Raw genomic sequence first — 22,124 nt, 5'->3', positions numbered from 1 at the left:
GACATCATAGCTTTTGTAGGAAAATCCAAAGGAATCTATAAAATGACTACTAAGCCATCAGTATGATGTATGTAAAGAATCCTTCATGATCTGAGAAAATATAGTGTTAAATAGACTAACTAGATTACAGAATTGTACTATGATGTGTTCTCAACCATGTTAAAATATTATGCATAAAATGGCTAGAAAGAAATCAAAATGGTAATACTGATATTGCTGAGTGGTAGGTTTATGCATGATAATTTTCTGTATTTTCCAATTTTTAAATAATAAATGTACTATATATTTAGGAAAAAAAGTCAGATCTTTTAAAATCTAGTCATAACAGGCAGGAAACTTTAAGGCATTGAGAATTGCTGTTGTTACTGAAGCATGAAACAGACCTGAAACTGCATTTCACAGCCAATTTAAAAACCTACATTTTCACCCCAGTCAGAATTATGCTGCATTAATGGTAACATACCAAGAGAATTCAGGAGATAATTTCCATCATTCAGAAATTTATATTATAGTGACATGTCAGGTATCCTGGTTCCATACTATTTTTTTTTAATGAGCTCTGCTTTTATAAGTAATTTTTTTCTATTAAGTAGCATATTTCTTTTAAAAAATATATATATATTTTAAAAAAGAAAGAAAAAGTTGTGACCACTGTAAAATTTACTCTCTTTTTTCCTGATAAAAACATTCTCCCTCCGATGTTTCTCCCTCCAGGTGCTCACTGAAGGGGGCACAAGTGAGACCTCCCAGGTGCGGGATGTGTTGATCTGGGTGGTGGCTAGAGGGGTGTTTGTGTAGAAAAATTAATCAAGTGATCTGTATATTTATGGTCTGTGCTTTTATTTTTGTGTGTAAGTTACACTTCAGTTTATTTTAACAAGGAAATTTTGTGAAATATTTCTCCCTTCAGGGTTAATGTTGATGTTTTTATAGCCCTATACTTAAGAACATGCTCTCACATTTTTCTCTCCTGCTTTAGAAACACATATCGCATGATTGAACAAGATGACTTTGACATTAACACCAGACTACACACAATTGTCAGAGGGGAAGATGAGGCAGCTATGGTGGAGTCAGTGGGCCTGGCCCTTGTGAAGCTACCAGATGTTCTTAACCGCCTGAAGCCTGATATCATGATTGTTCATGGAGACAGGTTTGATGCCCTGGCTCTGGCTACGTCTGCTGCCTTGATGAACATCCGAATCCTTCACATTGAAGGGGGGGAAGTCAGTGGGACCATTGATGACTCTATCAGACACGCTATAACGAAACTGGCTCATTATCATGTGTGCTGCACCCGAAGTGCAGAGCAACACCTGATTTCCATGTGTGAGGACCATGATCGCATCTTGTTGGCAGGCTGCCCTTCCTATGACAAACTTCTCTCCGCCAAGAACAAAGACTACATGAGCATCATTCGGATGTGGTTAGGTATGTATCAGACTTCATTCAGTCTAATGGTTGCTTTTGTCTGAAAGTTTGGGTATGCTTCAATCCTTTGGAAACTACTGTGGATAGAATGTTCCATTAGCAATCAGAAGGCCAAGGTTTTTAGTTCATAGATCTCACCCTACGGTATGACTTCACCTCTCTGAGACTCACCTTTTCTATAAAATAGACTTAGTGGATTGAATTTTTAAAATCTGTGCTACTTTTATACAATGGAATGCTTTTAATCCATTAAATATAATGTTATAGGTGAATATTAGTTACAGGGACCGATCCTGATATATCAAAAAGGAAAAAAAAGCAGGCTATAAAATTATATGTATAATGATACATTTTTATAAAAACAGTAACGTAGAAAGGTCGGAAGTATGTGCATCAAGTCATTTATAATATTCACTTCTGGTTAGTAGAATTAAGTGTTTTTTTTCCCTTTATTTTGCTTTTTCGCACAATGAAAAAAATTGTTATGTTTAATTTTAATGCCTTTCTTATGGGTTTGTTGGAATACTCAGATAAGATAATGAATGTTGAAAGCAGTTATAAGGGATTATGATTATTATTAAAAAGCAGAAGTCATAGTTGTACCATTAGAGATTGTTACCTCTGTAAGTAAGCCTTAAGGTGTGAAATCTTCAATGATCAATGATCTAGATTCCTGGAAATTACTTTTTGCTAATCAGAGGCAAAGAAAATAGGTTTACAAACAATGTCAATTAGTTAATTTATAGTGAGAGTACTATTTAGAGGGCCAATCAGGACTAATCGTCTATTTAGGTATTTAGGACTTTCCTCTGTGAAGAGGTAGATCTGTTGAATAATGAAATTAATAGTAAATTGATTGGGTGATTGTGTAATCAAAGTGATTGTGTATATTTTAAATCCAGATTACATTAGAACAGGAAATAAATTGGGTTTTTCTACTATATAAGTTAATCCAGTCTATATATTTCTTATCCTTGGACAGATTCGTAGCTACCAGGGAACCTGTCAAGATAATGCTGATGGAACAGGCTTCTGTCTCTTCAGTCTCCCCTTTCTGCATGCTTCTACGTAAACATTCTTGCATTCTGTTCTGATTATAGTGTTAGCTCACTATGTCTTCTGAAAAACTTTGTATTTCTGAAAAACTTGTAATGAATAGAAAATAACCCTTATAAAGCAGAATACAGCAAAATTGTACTTGTAGGGCTTAAGGTTCTCTTTGGAACCTTTTAAGCAGTTTGTTTGTGAAAAGAAGAATGACGAAATAGCAAAAACTAGATTTTTTTTTTTTAAACCAGTTGGGGGGGAAAAGACATTGAGCCAAAGCCACCTGTCCCTGGCAATAATACCTTTTGTGCAAAGCCTGTACCTGCTTCTCAACCTGCAATTTCTGACATTATCCTTCTGCTTATAAGAAAAATAGTATTGGGTAAGCCACTCAGAACATGCAGCTTTGTAACCAGAACATTAATAAATAACAGTCCTAATAAAAATATTAGCAAATTTAAAAAGACATGTTACATTCCTAATACTGAAAGAAATACCACAGTAAATATAGAACTTTTTGACCCAAAACCAAGTAATGGTACCATAATGGAAAGGGTTGTGTGGAAGGGCTGAAGCTGCTGAGTTCTGGAGACAAAGGCAGATAAATGTCAGAAGTCATACATCGAGGACCAGGTGCAGGCTTTGCACAAAATATATTATTGCCAGGGATGGGTAGCTCCAGCTCATCGCTCTGTGTTTTCTTTTTCACTGTTCTTTTTTACTACTTTGTACAAAAATTTAGTAATTATATCCCCACCCCACCCCCAGTTTAGAACGTGATATGGGACCAGTCATTTTTTAAAATAAAATTTTGGAGCTTGTAGTCTTTTAAATCAAATACTACTGAAGATTCTTAGTAAAAAATTTCTGTTACCATTAAATTATAAAAAGTAACTGCTACTGATTGAATTTGGATTAATGATAAACATAGTTCATGATAAAGTTGATCATTAAAATTAATATCACAAAGAAATATATTCTTTCATTAAAAATAAGTGAGTAGAAAAAAACAACAAAACAAACAAAATAAGTGAATAGAGCTCATCTTCAGTTTTATGGGATAATATAGGCCCTGTTGCAGAATTCTTTGTGTTATTTGGCATGGCACTGTCCATCCAAATCTTTTACACTTTACATTTTTGCTGAGGAACTGTCCTTGGGATCCCAGCCTGGGGGTGAGTGAAGCCTTTCTAGTCCGTTGAACAGAGTTAGAAACACTGGTGGTTTGTTGAATCTGGTGGGCGATAGTGGGGAAATGCCTATGCATTATACGAAATTTATTTCATGCTCAATCAATCTCTAAATGCCCTGATTTGCAACACATTATTACTCATTAATATTGCTGATAATTCATTAGAAACACTAGTTAGAAATTGGGAAGAGTCACATTTTTCTAACGCTTTGAAATATTTTGAATTTTAAAACAATGAAGTCTAATGTCTACTATTTAAAATTATATATTTTGTTTGTGGTAGCAAGCACCTTTGTAAAACGTTAAGTTCCCTGAGGAATCCTTGGACTTGTTGCTATAAGTTCTTATCCTTTGATCCGAATTTGGATGCCCTGCTTAGAATGTGACAAATTGTTTTTTTCCTTAGAATTTTAAAACATAGACTTTGGGGTTTTGCTTTTTAGAATTTGCTTCTTCCTCCTTTAAGATTCTTAACTAATGAAGCAATGTGGTTTGATTTTCTTTAAACAGGTGATGATGTAAAATCTAAAGATTACATTGTTGCACTACAGCACCCTGTGACCACGGACATTAAGCATTCCATAAAAATGTTTGAATTAACATTGGATGCACTTATCTCATTTAACAAGCGGACCCTAGTTCTGTTTCCAAATATTGATGCAGGTAATTGAACTTGAAAATGAAAGTATGCCACCTACCTTTCCAGTTTTATGTTTCTATTATGTCTTCTTTTGACCGACTTTCCTATCTTGCTTATCTTATCATTGAAGGCCATTCTATTCTGAAATGCATTCTGATTTTCAAAGGATCACCGATTTTGCAGTAGATTGAGGAGTTTGCGATATTATTGTCAAGTCTAGTAGAAACTTAATAGGAAAGAAAGAAATACTTAAAAAAAACCCTCAAATCTCCATTCTAGTTTCATGTTTAGTCTCTTCCCTCCAGTTTCCATCAACGAGAAAATGCAATAGCCAAAACCATTTTTTTTTTTTTAGATTGCATATATATGTGTTAGCATACGGTATTTGTTTTTCTCTTTCTGACTTACTTCACTCTGTATGACAGACTCTAGGGAGGGAGACACAAGAGGGAGGAGATATGGGGATATATGTATATGTATAGCTGATTTGTTATAAAGCAGAAACTAATACACAATTGTAAAGCAATTATACTCCAATAAAGATGTTAAAAAAAAAATGCAATAGCCAAGAGATATAAACCTTAGAAGCTGAAAGAGTGTCTCTAGGAAAGTAATGATCCTACTGACTGCAGTAAAATAGCCATTATTTTTATTTCTTGTTCTCTTATTTATGTTAGCTATACCTTAATTTAATCTTGAGCTTAAGCAATTTAGATCTCTAGTTCCCAACCAGTTGATCCTTAAGCCTAACCTGATTGATCACCTACTGGTGGATGGAACAAGTGCAGGTAAGACCTTAGGTTAATGGTAGGGATATATAAATGGGAAATGCCAGAGCAGGGCCTGATACTGAGGGATTTTCAGATACTGGTTATTATTAGCTGATACCACTCATTGCTGAGCTCTTAGGCATTTTTTGGTAAAGGAGGCAGGATCCCTTCTCTGCAGTGCCAAAATGTCACCATCTTACACTGAAAGAATCCTTCCCTTAGTGTGTCTTGAATAATCTTTTCCGTTAGGGGGAACAAAGTAGGGTGTTAGTAGGAAAAAAACTTTAAGACCCCCAACCCAGATTTCATCCAGGTTATGTATCAATATTTCAAAAACCTTAATATTTATTCTTTTCTAATCCTTTAAATTTTTGCATAAATATTTATAATGTAATTATATCTCTTGTTCAGTATTCATTGTCAGTGATATTGTTTGTAATATACCTTCCTTATTGTATATACTTTAGAATTTGAGATTTTTTACCCCTATGAAAGGAAAGGGTCCCAGGAATGCCTAAATCATGTCTGCCACTCGCCTCTCCTTTTCACAGGGTTTTTGATAAAATATACAGAAGGAACAAGAGGGAAATAAGAATCAAGGCATCACTTTCTCATTATCTGACTTAGTGCCCCATTCCCTAATGTAGAGTTTTCTGGAAAGCAGGTTTAGTGCCTGTCATTTAGATATAGGGCCAAAGAGAAGCCTTCAGTTGAACCCAAATCTGAATCTTGGAATAGTAGCAGCTTCTGGCGTGCAATGACTGGCATGTTCTGGCAGGAGAGAAGTGGCCGGGCCTGCTCTAAGGAGTTAGCCCCTGAGTCTGTTGCCTACCCTGCCATGGAGAAAGTTAAAAGGAGAACACATGCATGCCCAGCTTCTGTTAAATTCACGGCTCCTGCACACCAGTGGACATGGTGTGGTCGTCGTCCTGCCTTGTAACTGATCAGATTAGCCGCCTTGCCCGCCTTGGTCACAGCCACTAGGAAAGGGTGAGTAGAGAGGCAAGCAGAGGGGCATTGAATATCGTCTCCCCCTCATACATCCGTAACTTTTCCAAAAAAAGTCATGCATTTAAAGTAAAATATCAGGGGCTTCCCTGGTGGCGCAGTGGTTGAGAGTCTGCCTGCCAATGCAGGGGACACGGGTTCGAGCCCTGGTCTGGGAGGATCCCACATGCTGCGGAGCAACTGGGCCCATGAGCCGCAGTTACTGAGCCTGCGCGTCTGGAGCTTGTGCTCCGCAACAAGAGAGGCCGCGATAGTGAGAGGCCCGCGCACCGCGATGAAGAGTGGCCCCCACTTGCCGTAACTGGAGAAAGCCCTTGCACAGAAACGAAGACCCAACACAGCCATAAATAAATAAATAAATAATGAGTTAAAGCTATACTTAAAAAAAAAAAATAAAAAAAAAATAAAGTAAAATATCAGCCACAGTATCAGAATCTATCTGTATTTGCTTAGAGCTTGTTCAGTCCACGTAAGTGGGAGTGCTTGCTGTCCCCTTGAGCCGTCGTTAATGTAGATGTGCGCATAGCTGAGGCAGAGGCCCTCTGATCAGCTTGGTATGTGGAGCCCGAGACCTTTCCATTTAGGAACTCCTGGCTTAAGAGATAGAGACTGTTGGCCTGTCTTGAGCCTCTTAATTGGTAAGGTAAAAGCTTTTACTGGGGTGTTAGTATTTGCTTTGTGGAGTGCTGTTTGAAGAGACCCACTGCTGCTGTTTGACGTTTCTAGATGAGTTGAAACAGAGGGCTGACCGGATGTTTTGGATGTTCATCATTCATGAAAAGATCAGTAATTAAAATGACTATTTCCCTAATAACTGTTATGAGTTTTTATAGGGGATATTTCTTTAAGTGGGGCTATACTTGCCACTGAAAATTGTTCCTTTATCTCGTAAACCATTTAACAGTTGGTTCTTTTCATTTTCACAGGGAGCAAAGAGATGGTTCGAGTGATGCGGAAGAAGGGCATTGAGCATCATCCCAATTTTCGTGCAGTTAAACATGTCCCATTTGACCAGTTTATACAGCTGGTTGCCCATGCTGGTTGTATGATTGGGAACAGCAGCTGTGGGGTACGAGAGGTTGGAGCTTTTGGAACACCTGTGATCAACCTAGGAACACGTCAGATTGGAAGAGAAACAGGTATTTACCTTTGCTTATATTTCAACTGACTAAGCTTAATACATTTGTATGAGTTATTATAAAGTATGCACGTATCAGTGCCGGCATATGTGTTTATCAATAAGTGAGTGAATGAGGTTAATGACCAATTGTAGCCTGAAACCTATAGGTAGCACACAATGATTACCAAATCTTTTATTGTCTTTGTAACATCAGAGCTAAGAGTTTCTTAGTTAATTACGGTCTTTGATGGCTGTGTTTAAGAGAGAACGTGACTGAATGTGTTATATGAATGCTAGTCTTTCGTTTTCCTGTGCCCAGTAAAATGAAGAAGGGAATCAACAATAACTCTTACACTTTTGGTCTGAGTAGTGGGAGTATTCTTTCCTGATATGGAAGACCCTGAGGAAGGAATAATTTGGGAGCGGGTAGAATGAAGAGTTCTCTAATGGCCATGTTAAGTTTGAGATGCCTATTAGATATGAGTGGAGATGGCAGGTTGGCAGCTATGTTGTTCCAGGGAGAGTTGAAGTTGAAGACACAAATTTGAGAGTGATGGCGTATAGATGGTGTTTAGTTAGGATATCAGTTCAGCTGCTGTAACAGAGAGACCCAAAATAATAGTGCCTCAAATAAGTTAGATTTTCTTTGTTTCTCACTGGTAAGTCATCAGAGACTTAGCCTCCATCTATCTTCTTGATGGTTGCTCCAGCTCTTGCTGTCAAGTGCACATTTTAGCCACTGGGAAAGGAGGAGAGGGGAAGATGTCCTTCCCTCTAAAAGCACAACTTGGAAGTTGCAAGTATTTCTTCATACATCCTATCAGAATGTCGTCACATGGCCACATCCAGCTGCAAGAGTAGCTGAAGAATACATATACCCTTTAGCTGGGTGATTAGATGCCAAGCTAAAAATTCTGCTACTGTACAAAGGATATTGAGGATAATGACGCACTCTGCCAGAAATGGTATTTAATACCAAGGGATGAAATGAGATTACCCAGGGGGAACATGTAAATAGGGAAGAGAATGGAGCCTAGGACCAAACTCTGGAGCCCTTCTGATGAGGAGGGAAGGACCAGGAGGGAAGGCTGAAAAGGAACTGCCAGAAAACCAGGAGTGTGATATTATTAAAGTCCAGAAAAGAAAGGGTTTCAAGGAGGTGGTGTTGAATGATGCTAAGAGTTCAAATAAGATGTGAACATTGGATTTGGTACCAGGGTCTTCTATCAAAAGCAGTCTGTCCTGGGACTTCCCTGGTGGTGCAGTGGTTAAGAATCCGCCTGCCAAGGCAGGGGACACGGGTTCGATCCCTGGTATGGGAAGATCCCACATGCCGCGGAGCAACTAAGCCCGTGTACCACAACTACTGAGCCTGCGCTCTAGAGCCTGCGAGCCACAACTACTGAGCCTGTATGCCACAACTACTGAGCCTGCATGCCACAACTGCTGAAGCCTGCACGCCTAGAGCCCGTGCTCCACAACAAGAGAAGCCACCACAATGAGAAGCCCGCGCACCGCAACAAAGAGTAGCCCCCGCTCACCGCAACTAGAGAAAGCCCGTGTGTAGCAACGAAGACCCAATGCAGCCAAAAATAAATAAATTTATTTTTAAAAGATTTCTCTTAAAAAAAAAAATGGCAGTCTGTCCTTTCTGCCACCACACTTAACACAAACACGTGCCCCTCCATCCTTTTCTTCTTACCTTCTTTACATTGGAGGGTGTGGGGTCACCCCTGCCTGTCCACTGCTCAGCCTTCTGCCTGTGTTCTAAATCCCCACCCCTCTTCCCTCCTCAAGGACGTTTCTCTTCCATGTATCTTTAGCCTCCTCAGCATTTAAACATGCCTAAGTCTCTGGTATCTTCAAAACAAAACAATACAACACAACCTCTCCCCAGCCACCACCCTTCTGCTTTTCTCCTCTTCATAGCCAAGTCTGTTGAAAAAACATGTCATTGTCACTGTATTTACTCCCTCAAATTGGTCAGAAAATGTATGGAAAGGAAGTGACTGCATCAACAGCTGACTGGCCAGTTGACTAACTGGCAACCTGGCCTGACCAACTGATCCCACAACTGGCTGAGTAGATGGAAGGCAGGGCAGATGGAAAGAGTGGACATGCTGGATGAATAGATGAGTGGCAAGTGGATACTGGATTAATTACCTTATTTATTCCAATAAACAAGAGCTTGATTTATTCTCTTTGGGAATAAAGGAACCTACGGCCCTTAAGTATCTGATATATGGAGATCTTGCTGAGAGTGCTTTAAAAGGTACAAAGTAGAAAAGTTCGTCTCTCTAATAGAAGACTTGTTCGAAGCCTTCTGGGTTTCAGGGCTACTTATGAGCACGACACACTGCTCATTTCTATATTCTTTTGCTTCTCCCACTTCCGAATCACCATACGGCACTGGATTTACCTAGGGGAGAATGTCCTTCATGTCCGGGATGCTGATACCCAAGACAAAATATTGCAAGCGCTGCACCTTCAGTTTGGTAAACAGTACCCTTGGTGAGTGTATACTTTTAAAGTGATTTAAAACAGGAGCTTCTCTGAGCACCATTTTCAAGCTGTTTAGTCATCCTAATGGTGCTCTCATTCTACATCCTTAGAGGTCCCTATCTGCTGGTGAGACAGGGCTTGCTAATATACCCCCTATTACTCTACCAAGGGTTCCAGTGGAGAATAATTTATTTGTCTCAGTTAATTAATATAGCACTTCTGCTAGGAACTACTGCTTTAGCCTATTTTGAATTTCTATAAGTATTAGAAAGTAATGTAACGATTTTCTTTAAAAATAGTATAGTTCAGCATTTTAATTTAGACTATCCTGTTTCAAATTAATCAGATTTTCCTTTATTTGAATCTTTTTTTCTGAAAATAATTTTTTCCCTACAGAAGTAAAGATGAAAACCAAAAAAGCAAAAAAAAATTTTTTTACTGTCCCAAACTATGATATATTCTGAAATTGGCTTAACAAAGAAAATTTTTCTTTGATCTTACAGGCAATTCAGGCAATTTGTTAATGATATCTCAGGCAGGAAACAGTTGTATTTCAATCAACAATGGTTTTAGATATTCTATTGATAATATGAAGGTATTTAGTTAACAGTGTTGCTGAAGAGACCCAGATGTTGTTATTTTAAAAGAAGAAGCCCAAACTATTTATTACCCGAAATTTCAGATTCCAATAATACTATGTCCTCAATATAATTTAATATGTACAAGAGAAACAATTTAATTGACTCTTTGGACATTGCAGTTCAAAGATATATGGGGATGGAAATGCTGTTCCGAGGATTTTGAAGTTTCTCAAATCTATTGATCTTCAAGAGCCACTACAAAAGAAATTCTGTTTTCCTCCTGTGAAGGATAACATCTCCCAAGATATTGACCATATTCTTGAAACTCTGAGTGCCTTGGCTGTTGATCTTGGTGGGACGAACCTCCGAGTTGCAATAGTCAGCATGAAGGTAAAATAACTCCTAAGGTCTTAACTTTATATCCCATATGAGTAGTTGATTTTTAAAAAGTGTGGTTGGAAGGTAGGACTGGAAACATACACAAGAGCTTGTAATCATTTGCCCACAGTATTGACTTTTGGTTCCATTACAATGTGTGTCTCACTATTTTACTAATCACTAACATTTTAAAGAAGTAAAGTTCTCAGGGAATCCAAGTTAGTAGACTTGAGTTGACAATGGGAGACCCATTAGGCATCAGAGAGAGCATCTGCCACCCAGGAGACCTGAAATTCTATACTTGGTAACAGCTTGGAGCATGGAGTATGTTGATTACTCTCACTACCCAGGGGAGGGTGTCTGCAAATGGTGAGGGGAATTGCTTCTCCTCTAGATCATGATTTTAGTTGCGTACAGCATACCTTCAATCTCTTAACCAAACCATCACCACAGTGTTGACAGAGCCTTTATAAAACACCAAACTGTCCATGTTAAAATGATCTCTGATGACTTAACAAGGAAGAATAAACCTAACAGAAAAATCTTTGTTTGAAGCATTGTAGATGTGTGAAATTTCAGGAATCCATGAGAAATACAGAGGATTTTAAACACAGAGTTGTTTAGATCAAATAAAGAAAAGCAAAACAAAACATAATTTTATCTAGTGAAGACAAAGGCCTCCTTTTTAAATACTCTTTAAAAAGTATTAATAGAAAAATATTTTCTTAACATAAAGATGATATATTCCATATCAATGGCGAACACCCTCTGTAGTGGCATTTCTAGAGGCATTCCTATTAAAATCAAGTGGAAAAGAAGGATGTTTTCTGCAACGTTTAACATAATTCTCAAAGTTAGGAAGGGAATAAAGCAAGGAACGAATAGCAAAAATGGCAATTGTGGACAGGGTAAAACAAAAAATACTATTTATAGACAATATGAATAAACCAACAAGCTTGTAGAATTAATAACACAATTGAGTAAAATGGCTAGATATTATGATAAATATATAAATATCAATAACTTTTTACTTATATGAAATTGTAGGTAAAGATTTGAGTTTTTCTGTAGGTATTTATCAACCCTGATTGCACATTAGTGTTACCTGGAAGCTTTAAAAAATATATGGATGCCTGGCTCCCACCCCAGACTAGTTAGATGCCAGTCTCGGGGGGTAGGGACTAGGCATCAATATTTGTTCAAAGCTGCCCAGGTGGTTCTGATGCACAGTGAAGGCGGAGAAGCACAACTAGGTTTATTTTTAATGACAGTCATTAGTGACAGCTTTAACCCTTGTAAATGGATAAAAATCCATTAATAACAGAAGAATGGAAAAAGAGATCCTATTTAGAACAAAAACAGAACTTATAAAATAAAGTTTTCTGGTTTCCTAAACCAGAAAACTATGTGATCTATAAAAAGAAAATCTAAAAACTTCACTATAAAATATAAAGGCTTGAAAAATATCCTGGTTAGGAGTGCTGAGTATTTTTTTAAATGTCAGCACTTTCCAAATTGAATTATGAGTTTAACATAATTCTAGTCAATATTTCAGTGAGGTTTTTTAAAGTTTAACAGCATTATTCTGAAATTTACTTAAAATAATATACAAGTGAGAAGAGCAAAGAAATTTAAAAACAAGAATAATTAGGAGGGACGGTCCCTGATTGGTATTAAAACATATCACCAAGCACAGTAATTTAAACATCATGGTTCCATACCATTATTGACTTCAGTTATGGCAGATGATTAAAGCTTAACGACTTAGGATATTTATTTAGTTGCTTCAGTATTTAAACAAGGAAATTTTGTCAACCTGAAAGAGTTAAAAATGACCTTTTAATGATGATTCAGATTAGCCAACATTCACCTTATGTTTAAGAGAGGGCCCATCTGGTTGGCTGTGGAGTTGTCATTGCTTCAACGGCCATATGCTAGGTTGTCTTCCCAGGAAACTACTTGAGTGTATCCCAGGGCTGGCCCAAGCCAGACAGTGGATCCCTTCCCCAGCAGTCATCTGACTCTGCAGTACTGTCCTAGAGTAATGTCTGATTTATCATGAAAAAGGTCAAACATTCACTGTATGCTCCTTAGCTGAGACCATGAGACAGATCTGTTTTTTCTCTTTTAGGGTGAAATAGTTAAGAAGTATACTCAGTTCAATCCTAAAACCTATGAAGAGAGGATTAATTTAATCCTACAGATGTGTGTAGAAGCTGCAGCAGAAGCTGTAAAACTGAACTGCAGAATTTTGGGAGTAGGTGAGATTGTAAATTACATACCTAAGCAACGTTCATTTTAATGTACAAAGTTTGCTGAGTTCTGATGCATGATGGAACATCAGGTCACTGTCTGCCCTGTGTGTAGATGGCTCCAGGTCCTGTCTGTGGGCCCCAAGCATGGGGCCTTCCTGGGACCCCAACAAACATTGTGAGGGAAGCATTGATGGAACTGTCAGTCTATGGGGAGCCACAGAGTTAGCTCAGAACTGCCTTACATTTCCTTGCAGTCCTTGGTAATGTATGTTTTAGGAGATCTTGGGTGAATTAATTTGTGTTCCAAGCGCAGAAAGTCGGCACACTTTTCTGAGATTGCTCATCAGAATCATTTTCCTTGTGTTTGTGGTGGAGCTCAGGCATTTCCACAGGTGGCCGTGTAAATCCTCGGGAAGGAATTGTGCTGCATTCAACCAAACTGATTCAAGAGTGGAACTCTGTGGATCTCAGGACCCCCCTGTCTGACACTTTGCATCTCCCCGTATGGGTAGACAATGACGGCAACTGTGCTGCCCTGGCAGAAAGGAAATTCGGCCAAGGAAAGGGCCTTGAAAACTTTGTGACACTTATCACAGGCACAGGTAAGAGGAGTAGAGACGGCTGCTTCAGGAGCTAGGGTGTGTGTTGGGGCACGTGCCTTTACCACTCAGCCAGGCAGTTTACAAGTCAGCTTTCACCTTCACTTCCTGCTTGAGTAGAGCCTGAAGGTGAGAGCTGAGGGCCCGCCCAGGTCTTTTCTGAGCGTGTGCCCGGCCCTGTGCATGCATGTGGCCTTCTAAATTCCCAGGAATTGTCCGAGCTAGTCAAAGCTCTTATTCCCCAAAGCTTCTCATTGCTCATGCCCCAGGATTTCCTCCTACTCTCTTTGGTTAGTATATTGTTTGTCACAACTGTTGTCCATTGCCCTAGGCAGTAGAGACTAATAACTATATTTTGCCTTTAAATGTTTTTGATGAGTGCCCCCTGGATAGCCCCCTCAGCCCTGGGAAAGTTCTGGGGTAGGTGAGATAAAGGCAAGCCCTTTGAGCTGGTCCTCCGGGAGCCACCAAGCAGGTCAAAACAAACCACCACAGTTTTTTGAGAAGAAGGTTCATTCTGCTCTCTCCAGTACTGCCATCTGTACTGGGAATGTAGGCTATTATTCTAGGCCATCGCCAAGCTGGGGCGTGAGGGGTGGGCGTGATGGGACCAGAAAATGCCAGAAATCTCTTACTAAGATTCAGCCGTTTTTTTCTTGATTAATTATTCCCCTGGTTGTTGTAAAGTTTTGGTTAGTTTCCAGAGTTCCAAAAAACTCGATTCTGACAGTTTTTGCCAGTTTGTTCATTGCTTTAGTGGAGGGATGGGCTTTTGGAGTTCCCTACTCTGCCACTTTTGCTGATATCCCAATTTGTTGTTTAAATGAGAAGACGGGCTCAGCTAGTCAGTGTTCGAGGCAGCACTTGGTCCCACATATGCCTAACTTCAAACCATGCGTGCTCTTTTTTTTTTTTTTTTTTTTAATTGGGGTATAGCTGTTTTACAGTGTTGTGTTAGTTTCTACTGTACAGCGAAGTGGAGTTCCCTGCGCTGTCCAGATATGTATAAAACCGTGTGTGCTCTTAAACTCCACATTATACTACCTCCCTAATGCTGAGCTCATGCACTTCTCTTAGTCTCGGACACAGTTTTAGCAAGCTTGGATATCATTTCCTAGTTCAGAGCAGTAATAACCTGCAAATTAGAGGAGTGAGGGTTGATGAGTAGGTGCCATAAGAAGTAAGAGATGGCAGGACAACTCTAAAATGCAGACCCTATTAAAGCAAAATGCCCTTTACCCCTTACTAACTCCTCAACTCCATAACAAAAAATAGTCATCGAAATTCATAATTATTGAATCACAGATTTTTAGACATGGTGGCATTACGAAGAGGCAAAACCATGTTTCATATTCTCTGTTTAAGAAAGCAGGTGGTGTATGAAACCTTTCAGAAAGATTGTCTTATCTTGGGTTTCTCCCACAGCAGAGCCTGAGACAAGGAGTTCAGTGTGGGTATTTTATTTTGGAGGTGATTCTGAGAAGCAGGAGTGAGGGAGTGGGAAGAATGGAACAGAGTAGGAGAGCCATTAGAGGATGTATTATCAAAGTTGCCTTGAGGACAGTGGGGGCTGAAATCTCCCAGAATCTCCCAGAAAGCCTGCAGAATACTACCCAGAGTTGTCCACTTAATCTGCTGGCTCCTGTCTCTCCTTGGTTGACAGTTGCTTCTGGGCAACTGTGCTTGCATGGCTGCTAGGCTCTTACTTGAGTGTTGGAGAAGGCCTTGGTGAGAACCAAGTTGAAATCATAGTGAGCCAAGCAGATGCAACACAGGGCATTGGAGGATCAGCTAAAAATATTTCCATACAAAATGATTCCAGGTAAAGCTTTGGTACTTAGTAAGTTTCAGCTATCTAGGAAAGTAGGCACCATATAGAACCTCACATTCCAAAGCTTTGCTAAACAGAGGAGGCATTGCCATAGCACAGTTTTCTGTTTCAGGTGCAGAGCCACTTCAGTGATTGTCGTCTCTCACTATAGGAATTGGCGGGGGGATCATCCATCAGCATGAACTGATCCATGGCAGCTCCTTCTGCGCTGCGGAGCTTGGCCACATTGTGGTGTCCCTGGATGGGCCTGACTGTTCCTGTGGAAGCCATGGGTGTATTGAAGCGTATGCCTCTGGAATGGCCTTGCAGAGGGAAGCAAAAAAGCTACATGATGGTCGGTTTCTTTCACCTGAGGAATTAAATAGCCAAATGGTAGACAAGTACTTCAGAGTAATTATTCCAAAGAGAGCTGAACGCTGACGCCAGAACTTTTAACCTTTTCACTCCCTAGAGGAAAATCAGGGCTCCACATACTGCAGCTCAAAGTCTCCTTGGTCCTGACCCGTATTAATACCCTTCCTCTCCAGCACTGGGAGGGCCGGGGTCTTGAGCTCCAGGATAGCAGGGGAGATGTCTTTCATTTTTGCCTTCTCAGCCCCTAGCACAGGTTGGGTACTTAATACAGATTTTAATGGAGAATTAAATGGATGAACATATTACAATTTTTCAACTCTGAGAGGTTTATTTGAATTACACCTATTTCTGGACATGTTATAAATGTCAGGATGGTTTCTAGTCTAATGCAAGAGGGAGTCGTTTAGTATCATTACAACATGGTGTGCCAAGTGCAATGAGAACGATGGCCAAGGAACATAGATGCATATAGGAAGGACACCAGTGTTCCCTCCCCGCCCTCTCCATATAGGGAAGGGAGCGTTAGGGTGCTGTCCTGGGAGTTGAGAGTCAAGAGGGTAAATAGAATTATTGAGGCAAGTTTGGATGAGCCATGGAGCATTTCCAAGCATAGGAAACAGTGGTGTTGGTGCATAAGGGCAAGGCAGGGTATAGTGCAGCAAGAGGTAAGCCAGGACCAGCAGCTAATGGAAAAACCACTGAAAAATTTTAGGGAAAAGACATAGATCCAAATTTTAGATTCTTCACCACACTTTTTTTTCCTAGCGGGAAAATGGGAGTTGAATGGAGGCTGGCTTTAAGGGGGACAGTTCTAGAGTGACTTCCAGTTTTCTGGGTGGACAACTTTGGGGGTGGGGACATGAGAGGAGGAACAGGGCTTGGCAGAGCTGACGGTTGGGAACCAGTGGGACATGCAGGTGGGACTGCGCAGGAGGCAGCTGGCTGCAGGGGTCTGATGCTCAGGAGAGGGGACAGGACTGGAGGTCGGGATTTGGAATCATGGGCATTGAGGTGGCCATTAAACCTGTGAATGAGACTTGGAGTGAGATGAGAGTCGAGGGTGGAACCCTGTGAAATGTCAGCACTTGAGGGCACGGAGGAAAACCAGGAAAGGGTAAAGTCACAGGAACCAAAAAGGGAGTGTTTCAGGGAGAGTAGTGGGTAGTGTCAAGTGCTGAGTAAGAGGAAACGAGAAAGTTCATTGGCTTTGACCGTGAGGAAGGACATCATTTGAAGCCCTGAAAACAGTGTTTATTTTTCAGTCTCATTTTTATCATCACCCCCACTGAGGAGCCTAAATGTTTAGACATTTTTTCCTAATCATTCAACCCCATGAAACTTTAATACCACAGATACACTGTTTATCTGTTGTTGTTTGTTACTGTCTGTATAAAGAGTAAGAATTTTTTTGCCCACGAGAACCAGTTTTTGCCCCCATGGGGGTAAATGCGTATCTTAAAGAAGTTCTGTCAAGTGGGAGCAGAAGCCTAACTACCCTGAGTAAGAGCAGAAGTGAGGGTTGAGAACGCAGGAGAGGAAGGGTGGAGGAGCCCTTACAAAAGGCCCCTGGCGAGGGCGGAAGAGATGAGCTGCAAAGCCCTGGTGGAGGGGCGAGAGGGAGAGCAGCGGGACGTGGGATGTGCGAACACAGGCCTGTTTATAAGCAGGGGCAGAAGAGTAAGGGAGTTCTGCCTGGAGGCGTCCTTTATCTGAGTGGTCAGAAATGGGGAAATCTCTCGGTAGCGGGAGCGGGATAGACGGTCTGAGGAGATGAAGGCTGAGAAGGGCAATGAACGGGAATGGGAGAGAGTGGCCAGAGCAGCTGTGAGGGCCCCTGGAAGATAGGAGACCACCACTTGTTGTCTAGGTAACCGTCTGCTTGGTTGGGATTTTCTCCCATCAGAGCCCAAGTAATAGCAGATGAGGAAGGAGTCTGATCTGGGTTGGTGGCTGGCAGTGTGAGGGGCAGAAAGTCAAGGACTATAGATAACTACAGAAATATCTACTGTTCATTTAGCATTTACTCTGGCCAGCACTTGAGTACTTAAGTCCATTTTCTCATTTAATCCCTAAAGGAATCCTGCTAGGGTAGGTATCATTACCCCAGTCTTGGAAGAGAAACACGTGGAGGTGACACGACATGGGCAGGGTAGTGCAGCCAGTGGTGGTAGAGCTGACAGCTGAACCCAGGTCTGTCCGTTTCTGAGGTGCTGCGCCTTCCTGCCACTGTGGGTCACTGGCAAATAATGCAGCCTTGCATCTGGGATAGATAAGGAAGGAGATGAATGCAGAGGAGTTCTGGTAATTTGGGGGAAAAACACACTTCAAGACTGTTTAATATGGAAGGGGGAAGTGAAGGAGGCTCTGGCCAGAGTTGAGGATTTCCAGTTAGAGAAGCTCTGGATGATGTATAAGCAGGCAGCAAAGCCCTCTGGCAAATGTATATGGATATTTACGAATGATAAAAAGCTTTGCAAATGTGAAAAGGGATTATCATCTTCCCACTTGGGGGCTTGCCGCCCACAGGCATAATTATGAGCTTGGCCTTCCGCAGCTCATGAATGACTGCTTCTCCTTCTCACCTCTGCTCAAACAGAAGACCAGCTCTTGGTGGAAGGGATGTCAGTGCCAAAAGACGAAGCTGTGGGCGCACTCCATCTCATCCAAGCTGCGAAACTTGGCAATGCAAAGGCCCAGAGCATCTTGAGAACAGGTGAGCACGCGGGTCTGGGCAGCTCTGCCACGGGGGCGGTGAGCCCTCAGACGGCCCAGGGCTCTGGCAAATGCCCAGCCCTCAGGACCAGTGCAGAGGTAATTTTCCTGCTTACTGCATTCAAGGTATTTGGCAGCATTGCCTTTTTAAACAGGTTTTTGTTTTGTTTTACAACTATGAAAAAACTACTTGTTCATTTTCTGGAAATTTAGAGAAATACAGGAGAGTAAGAAAAAGTATCTTTTAGTTTTACTGTTCAGATATCAACTATTAACATTTCCTTCCAGTCTATTTTTTTTTTTACATAGTTGAGATCATATAGTATAGTATATGTACAGTTTTATACCCAGCTCTTTTCATTTCCAAGTATCACATAATCATCTTTTCATATTAAGGATAAATCATATAAACAGCTTTAAAAGTACTGTTTCCATGAGGTAGTGTGAACGAACTATTCCTGGCTGGTGCTCTTTTCCACCTTCCTCTTTGACTTTGGATTTGGCTCTCTCCCTGAAAACTTGTTTTTAATTTTTGTTTTCCTGTAGCTGGAACAGCATTGGGTCTTGGGGTTGTGAACATCCTCCACACTATGAATCCTTCCCTTGTGATCCTCTCTGGAGTCCTAGCCAGTCACTATATCCACACTGTCAAAGACGTCATCCGCCAGCAAGCCTTGTCCTCGGTTCAGGACGTGGACGTGGTGGTTTCAGATTTGGTGGAACCCGCCCTGCTCGGCGCCGCCAGCATGGTTCTGGACTACACGACTCGCAGGATCTACTAGTCCTCCAAAGAGTGGACGTGGACCGAGATTCAAGAGCTCCTTGGTGGAATCAGGTTGTCTTCTAGATGAGCATTTCTTAAAAGGCAAATTTGGTATTTCAATTTATTTGGCAGGCAACTTTGGCAGTTTCTGCTTTTAGTCTCCTCTTCCAAAGTCACTTTTCCCTGTTTTTGTAGATGCTGCTCCTTGTGGGGTCATTTCAGCTCAAACCTTGTCACAATCTTCTGTGCCAAAAGGAGCTACAGTAGCAGCCGAGGAAGCCTTATGACTCTGCTTATTAGAGTACCACTTAGACCTGCAGGCCTTGCTTGGGGTGTGACCTTGATACTGGAGTTTGGATTATTAATCCTGCCTCCTCTGACCCTAAGTTCAGAACACAGAAAGGGATCCAGTCAGGGAAGAGAAGGAAATCTCACCATGAAGGGCTTAAGTAAACCTTTCAAAAGCAGTTTTATTGAGGTATTTTTTAAAGTGCACAATTTGGTTAAGTTTTGACATATATATACCTATGAAACCATGGCCACGATAAGGACATCAGGTGTATATATCTCTCACCCCCAAACGTTACTTGTTGAAAGATGTTATTTGCTATTACTCTCTCAGAATCTTGAGCAACTTTAGATCAGGGATCTGAATTACAGTGGCCTTAGTGACCTTGTCCTTATCTTCTTAAGGCTAGCTGAGAAGCCACTAGGACTTACAGCCTCTGAAAGATTAACCATCCCAGAAGGATCGTTGCTACTGACAAGCAGACACCTCTTCCTTCAATAGCGTTTCATACTATGTTGAATATGACCCTGGAGTGTTGATTAAGGCAGTGTTTGTTGTGTGTCATACCTAGAGCCCACATCTGTGAATCTGGATTCTGGCTAAATAAGATTCCACGCTCGCATTGGTGTCAAGATAACAAAGGCCAAGGTTCTTGCTATTAATTTCAACCTGGAAGAAATACTGATAGCCACCATTTATTAAGTGCCTAGTGTGTGCCAGGCTCTGAACTTGGTGCTTCATATGCATTATTCTAAATTCTCACAACCAGTAAGGTAGGTGTTTTAATTCCCATTTTATAGAACCCCAAACTAAGTCTTAAGTGGTGTGCCTAAAGCCGCGTGGCTAATGAGTCTTAAAGACAGGGTTTGACCCAGGTCCCTCTGTGTTTTTTCTGCTAAGCCACACAAACCTCTCTTCATATCAAAAACTTCCAAAGTGCAAATATATTCTAATTTATTCCAGGCTACCAAGAGCTTTCACAAGAATATCTCATTACCAAATGAATCGATTCATCTTTGACACTATCTCTCAGTGGTGAATTTAATAAAATATTCCTGTATGCTGTGGAAATTTTGTCAGTACAGTATTTGGCCTAGTGACAGGTTTTTATGGGTACTTTTAGATGACCTAAAAAAGGACATGCACATGTTTTTCAGATTGTTTATTATTTTAGGAAAACCTGAAGGTTTCTACAACATTATTTCAGTGTTCACATATAAAATGAAGGAATCAAGTTTGCATTTGAATTACTTCCTTCCTGGTGGGTTAATGTGAAAAGATAGGTTGGCTGATTCTTAGAACTCTGTCAGCTCTGAAATAATCTCCAGGTCCTAGCTGATTCCTGGAAAGGAAGCTAGTTGGCTTGGCCATCAGTGTCTGGGGCGGGTCGGTATACCGTGAAGGGGCATCAGCTGTTCTTTGACAAAACCTACAACCACTGTATACACCAGACAGTTGCACTGCTACCAAGTTTCATACCAAATATTTGGAAGGATGGTATTGAATCTAAAACCAAATCTTAGTTTTTATTAAATTCACGGAAAGGCTAATATATTCCAACATAATTATTACATATAGATAAATGATCACATCTTAATTTATTTTAATGTAAATATTTTTATGTTACTGTTCTGAGCCAAATTCTAAAAAAATAAATGTATTTCCTTGTGGAAATCCTGCCACTTTTGTATTTTGTTTTGTTCTTAATTAACTCATTAGCTAAAAGCATTCCCCTTCCCAAAAGAGATCTGTTGTGCTCCTTACTTTCTGAAGGTCATATAACTTCTTTAAGGCATTTAATAATTGATTTAACAACCACCCCACCAAAAAACTTTGTTAATAGAAAGCATTGTTATATAACTTTAAAATACATATATTGCAAAATGATCACCACACTGTCTAGCTAATATCATCACAATACATAGTTAAGGGTTTTTTTCCCTTGTGATGAGAACTTTTAAGATCTACTTTCATAGCAACTTTCAAATATGCCATATAGTATTATCAACTATAGTCGCCATGCTGTACATTACATCCCCATGACTTATAACTACAAGTTTGTACCTTTTGACCCTCTTCACCCACTCCCCACCTCCCAACCCCCCACCTGTGGCAACCACCAATCTGTTCTCTGCCTATGAGCTTGGTTTTGTTTTGTTTTTTTAACATTCTACATATCAGTGAGATCATACGTTATTTGTCTTTCTCGGTCTGATTTATTTCACTTAGCATAATGCCCTCAAGGTCTAGCCATGTTTCACAAATGGCAAGATTTCATTTTTTTTCTAATGGCTGAATACTATTCTGTCATATATATTTACACCACATTTTATTTATCCATTCATCTGTTGATGGACACTTAGGTTGTTTCCATTACCTTGGCTATGTAAATAATGCTGCATGTAAGAGTGCATGTATCTTTTTGAGTTAATGTTTTTGTTTTCTTCAGATAAATACCCAGAACTGGAATTGCTGGATATGGGAGTTCCATTATAATTTTTTGAGGAACCTCCATACTGTTTTCCATAGTGGCTGCACCAGTTTACATTCCCACCGGCAGTGCACAAGGGTTCCCTTTCTCCACCTCCTCTCCAACACTTGTTGTGTTTTTGATAACAGCTATTCTAAGAAATGTGAGGTGGTATCTCATTG

The 22,124-nt window shown here is 40.3% G+C and overlaps 1 protein-coding gene across 2 annotated transcripts in view; it reads left to right on the top strand.

Annotated features, from left to right (window-relative positions):
• Positions 1-21,150, top strand: part of GNE (glucosamine (UDP-N-acetyl)-2-epimerase/N-acetylmannosamine kinase) — a 40,367-nt gene extending 19,217 nt beyond the window's left edge. For both annotated transcript variants that reach the window (XM_059925072.1, XM_059925071.1), the window contains 10 exons: positions 980-1,431; positions 4,181-4,333; positions 7,015-7,227; positions 9,632-9,719; positions 10,471-10,681; positions 12,801-12,930; positions 13,305-13,526; positions 15,506-15,688; positions 18,305-18,421; positions 18,967-21,150. In XM_059925072.1, the coding sequence (XP_059781055.1) occupies positions 980-1,431; positions 4,181-4,333; positions 7,015-7,227; positions 9,632-9,719; positions 10,471-10,681; positions 12,801-12,930; positions 13,305-13,526; positions 15,506-15,688; positions 18,305-18,421; positions 18,967-19,202 (2,005 nt within the window). In that variant the 3' untranslated portion in view covers positions 19,203-21,150. The remainder of the gene's footprint in view (positions 1-979; positions 1,432-4,180; positions 4,334-7,014; positions 7,228-9,631; positions 9,720-10,470; positions 10,682-12,800; positions 12,931-13,304; positions 13,527-15,505; positions 15,689-18,304; positions 18,422-18,966) is intronic.
• The last annotated feature ends 974 nt before the right edge of the window (positions 21,151-22,124 follow it).

This window comes from Balaenoptera ricei, chromosome 6, assembly GCF_028023285.1.
Source record: "Balaenoptera ricei isolate mBalRic1 chromosome 6, mBalRic1.hap2, whole genome shotgun sequence".
Lineage (NCBI taxonomy): Eukaryota > Metazoa > Chordata > Mammalia > Artiodactyla > Balaenopteridae > Balaenoptera > Balaenoptera ricei.
The sequence above is the reverse complement of the archived record's forward strand: the minus strand, read 5'-3'. Positions and strand labels throughout refer to the sequence as shown.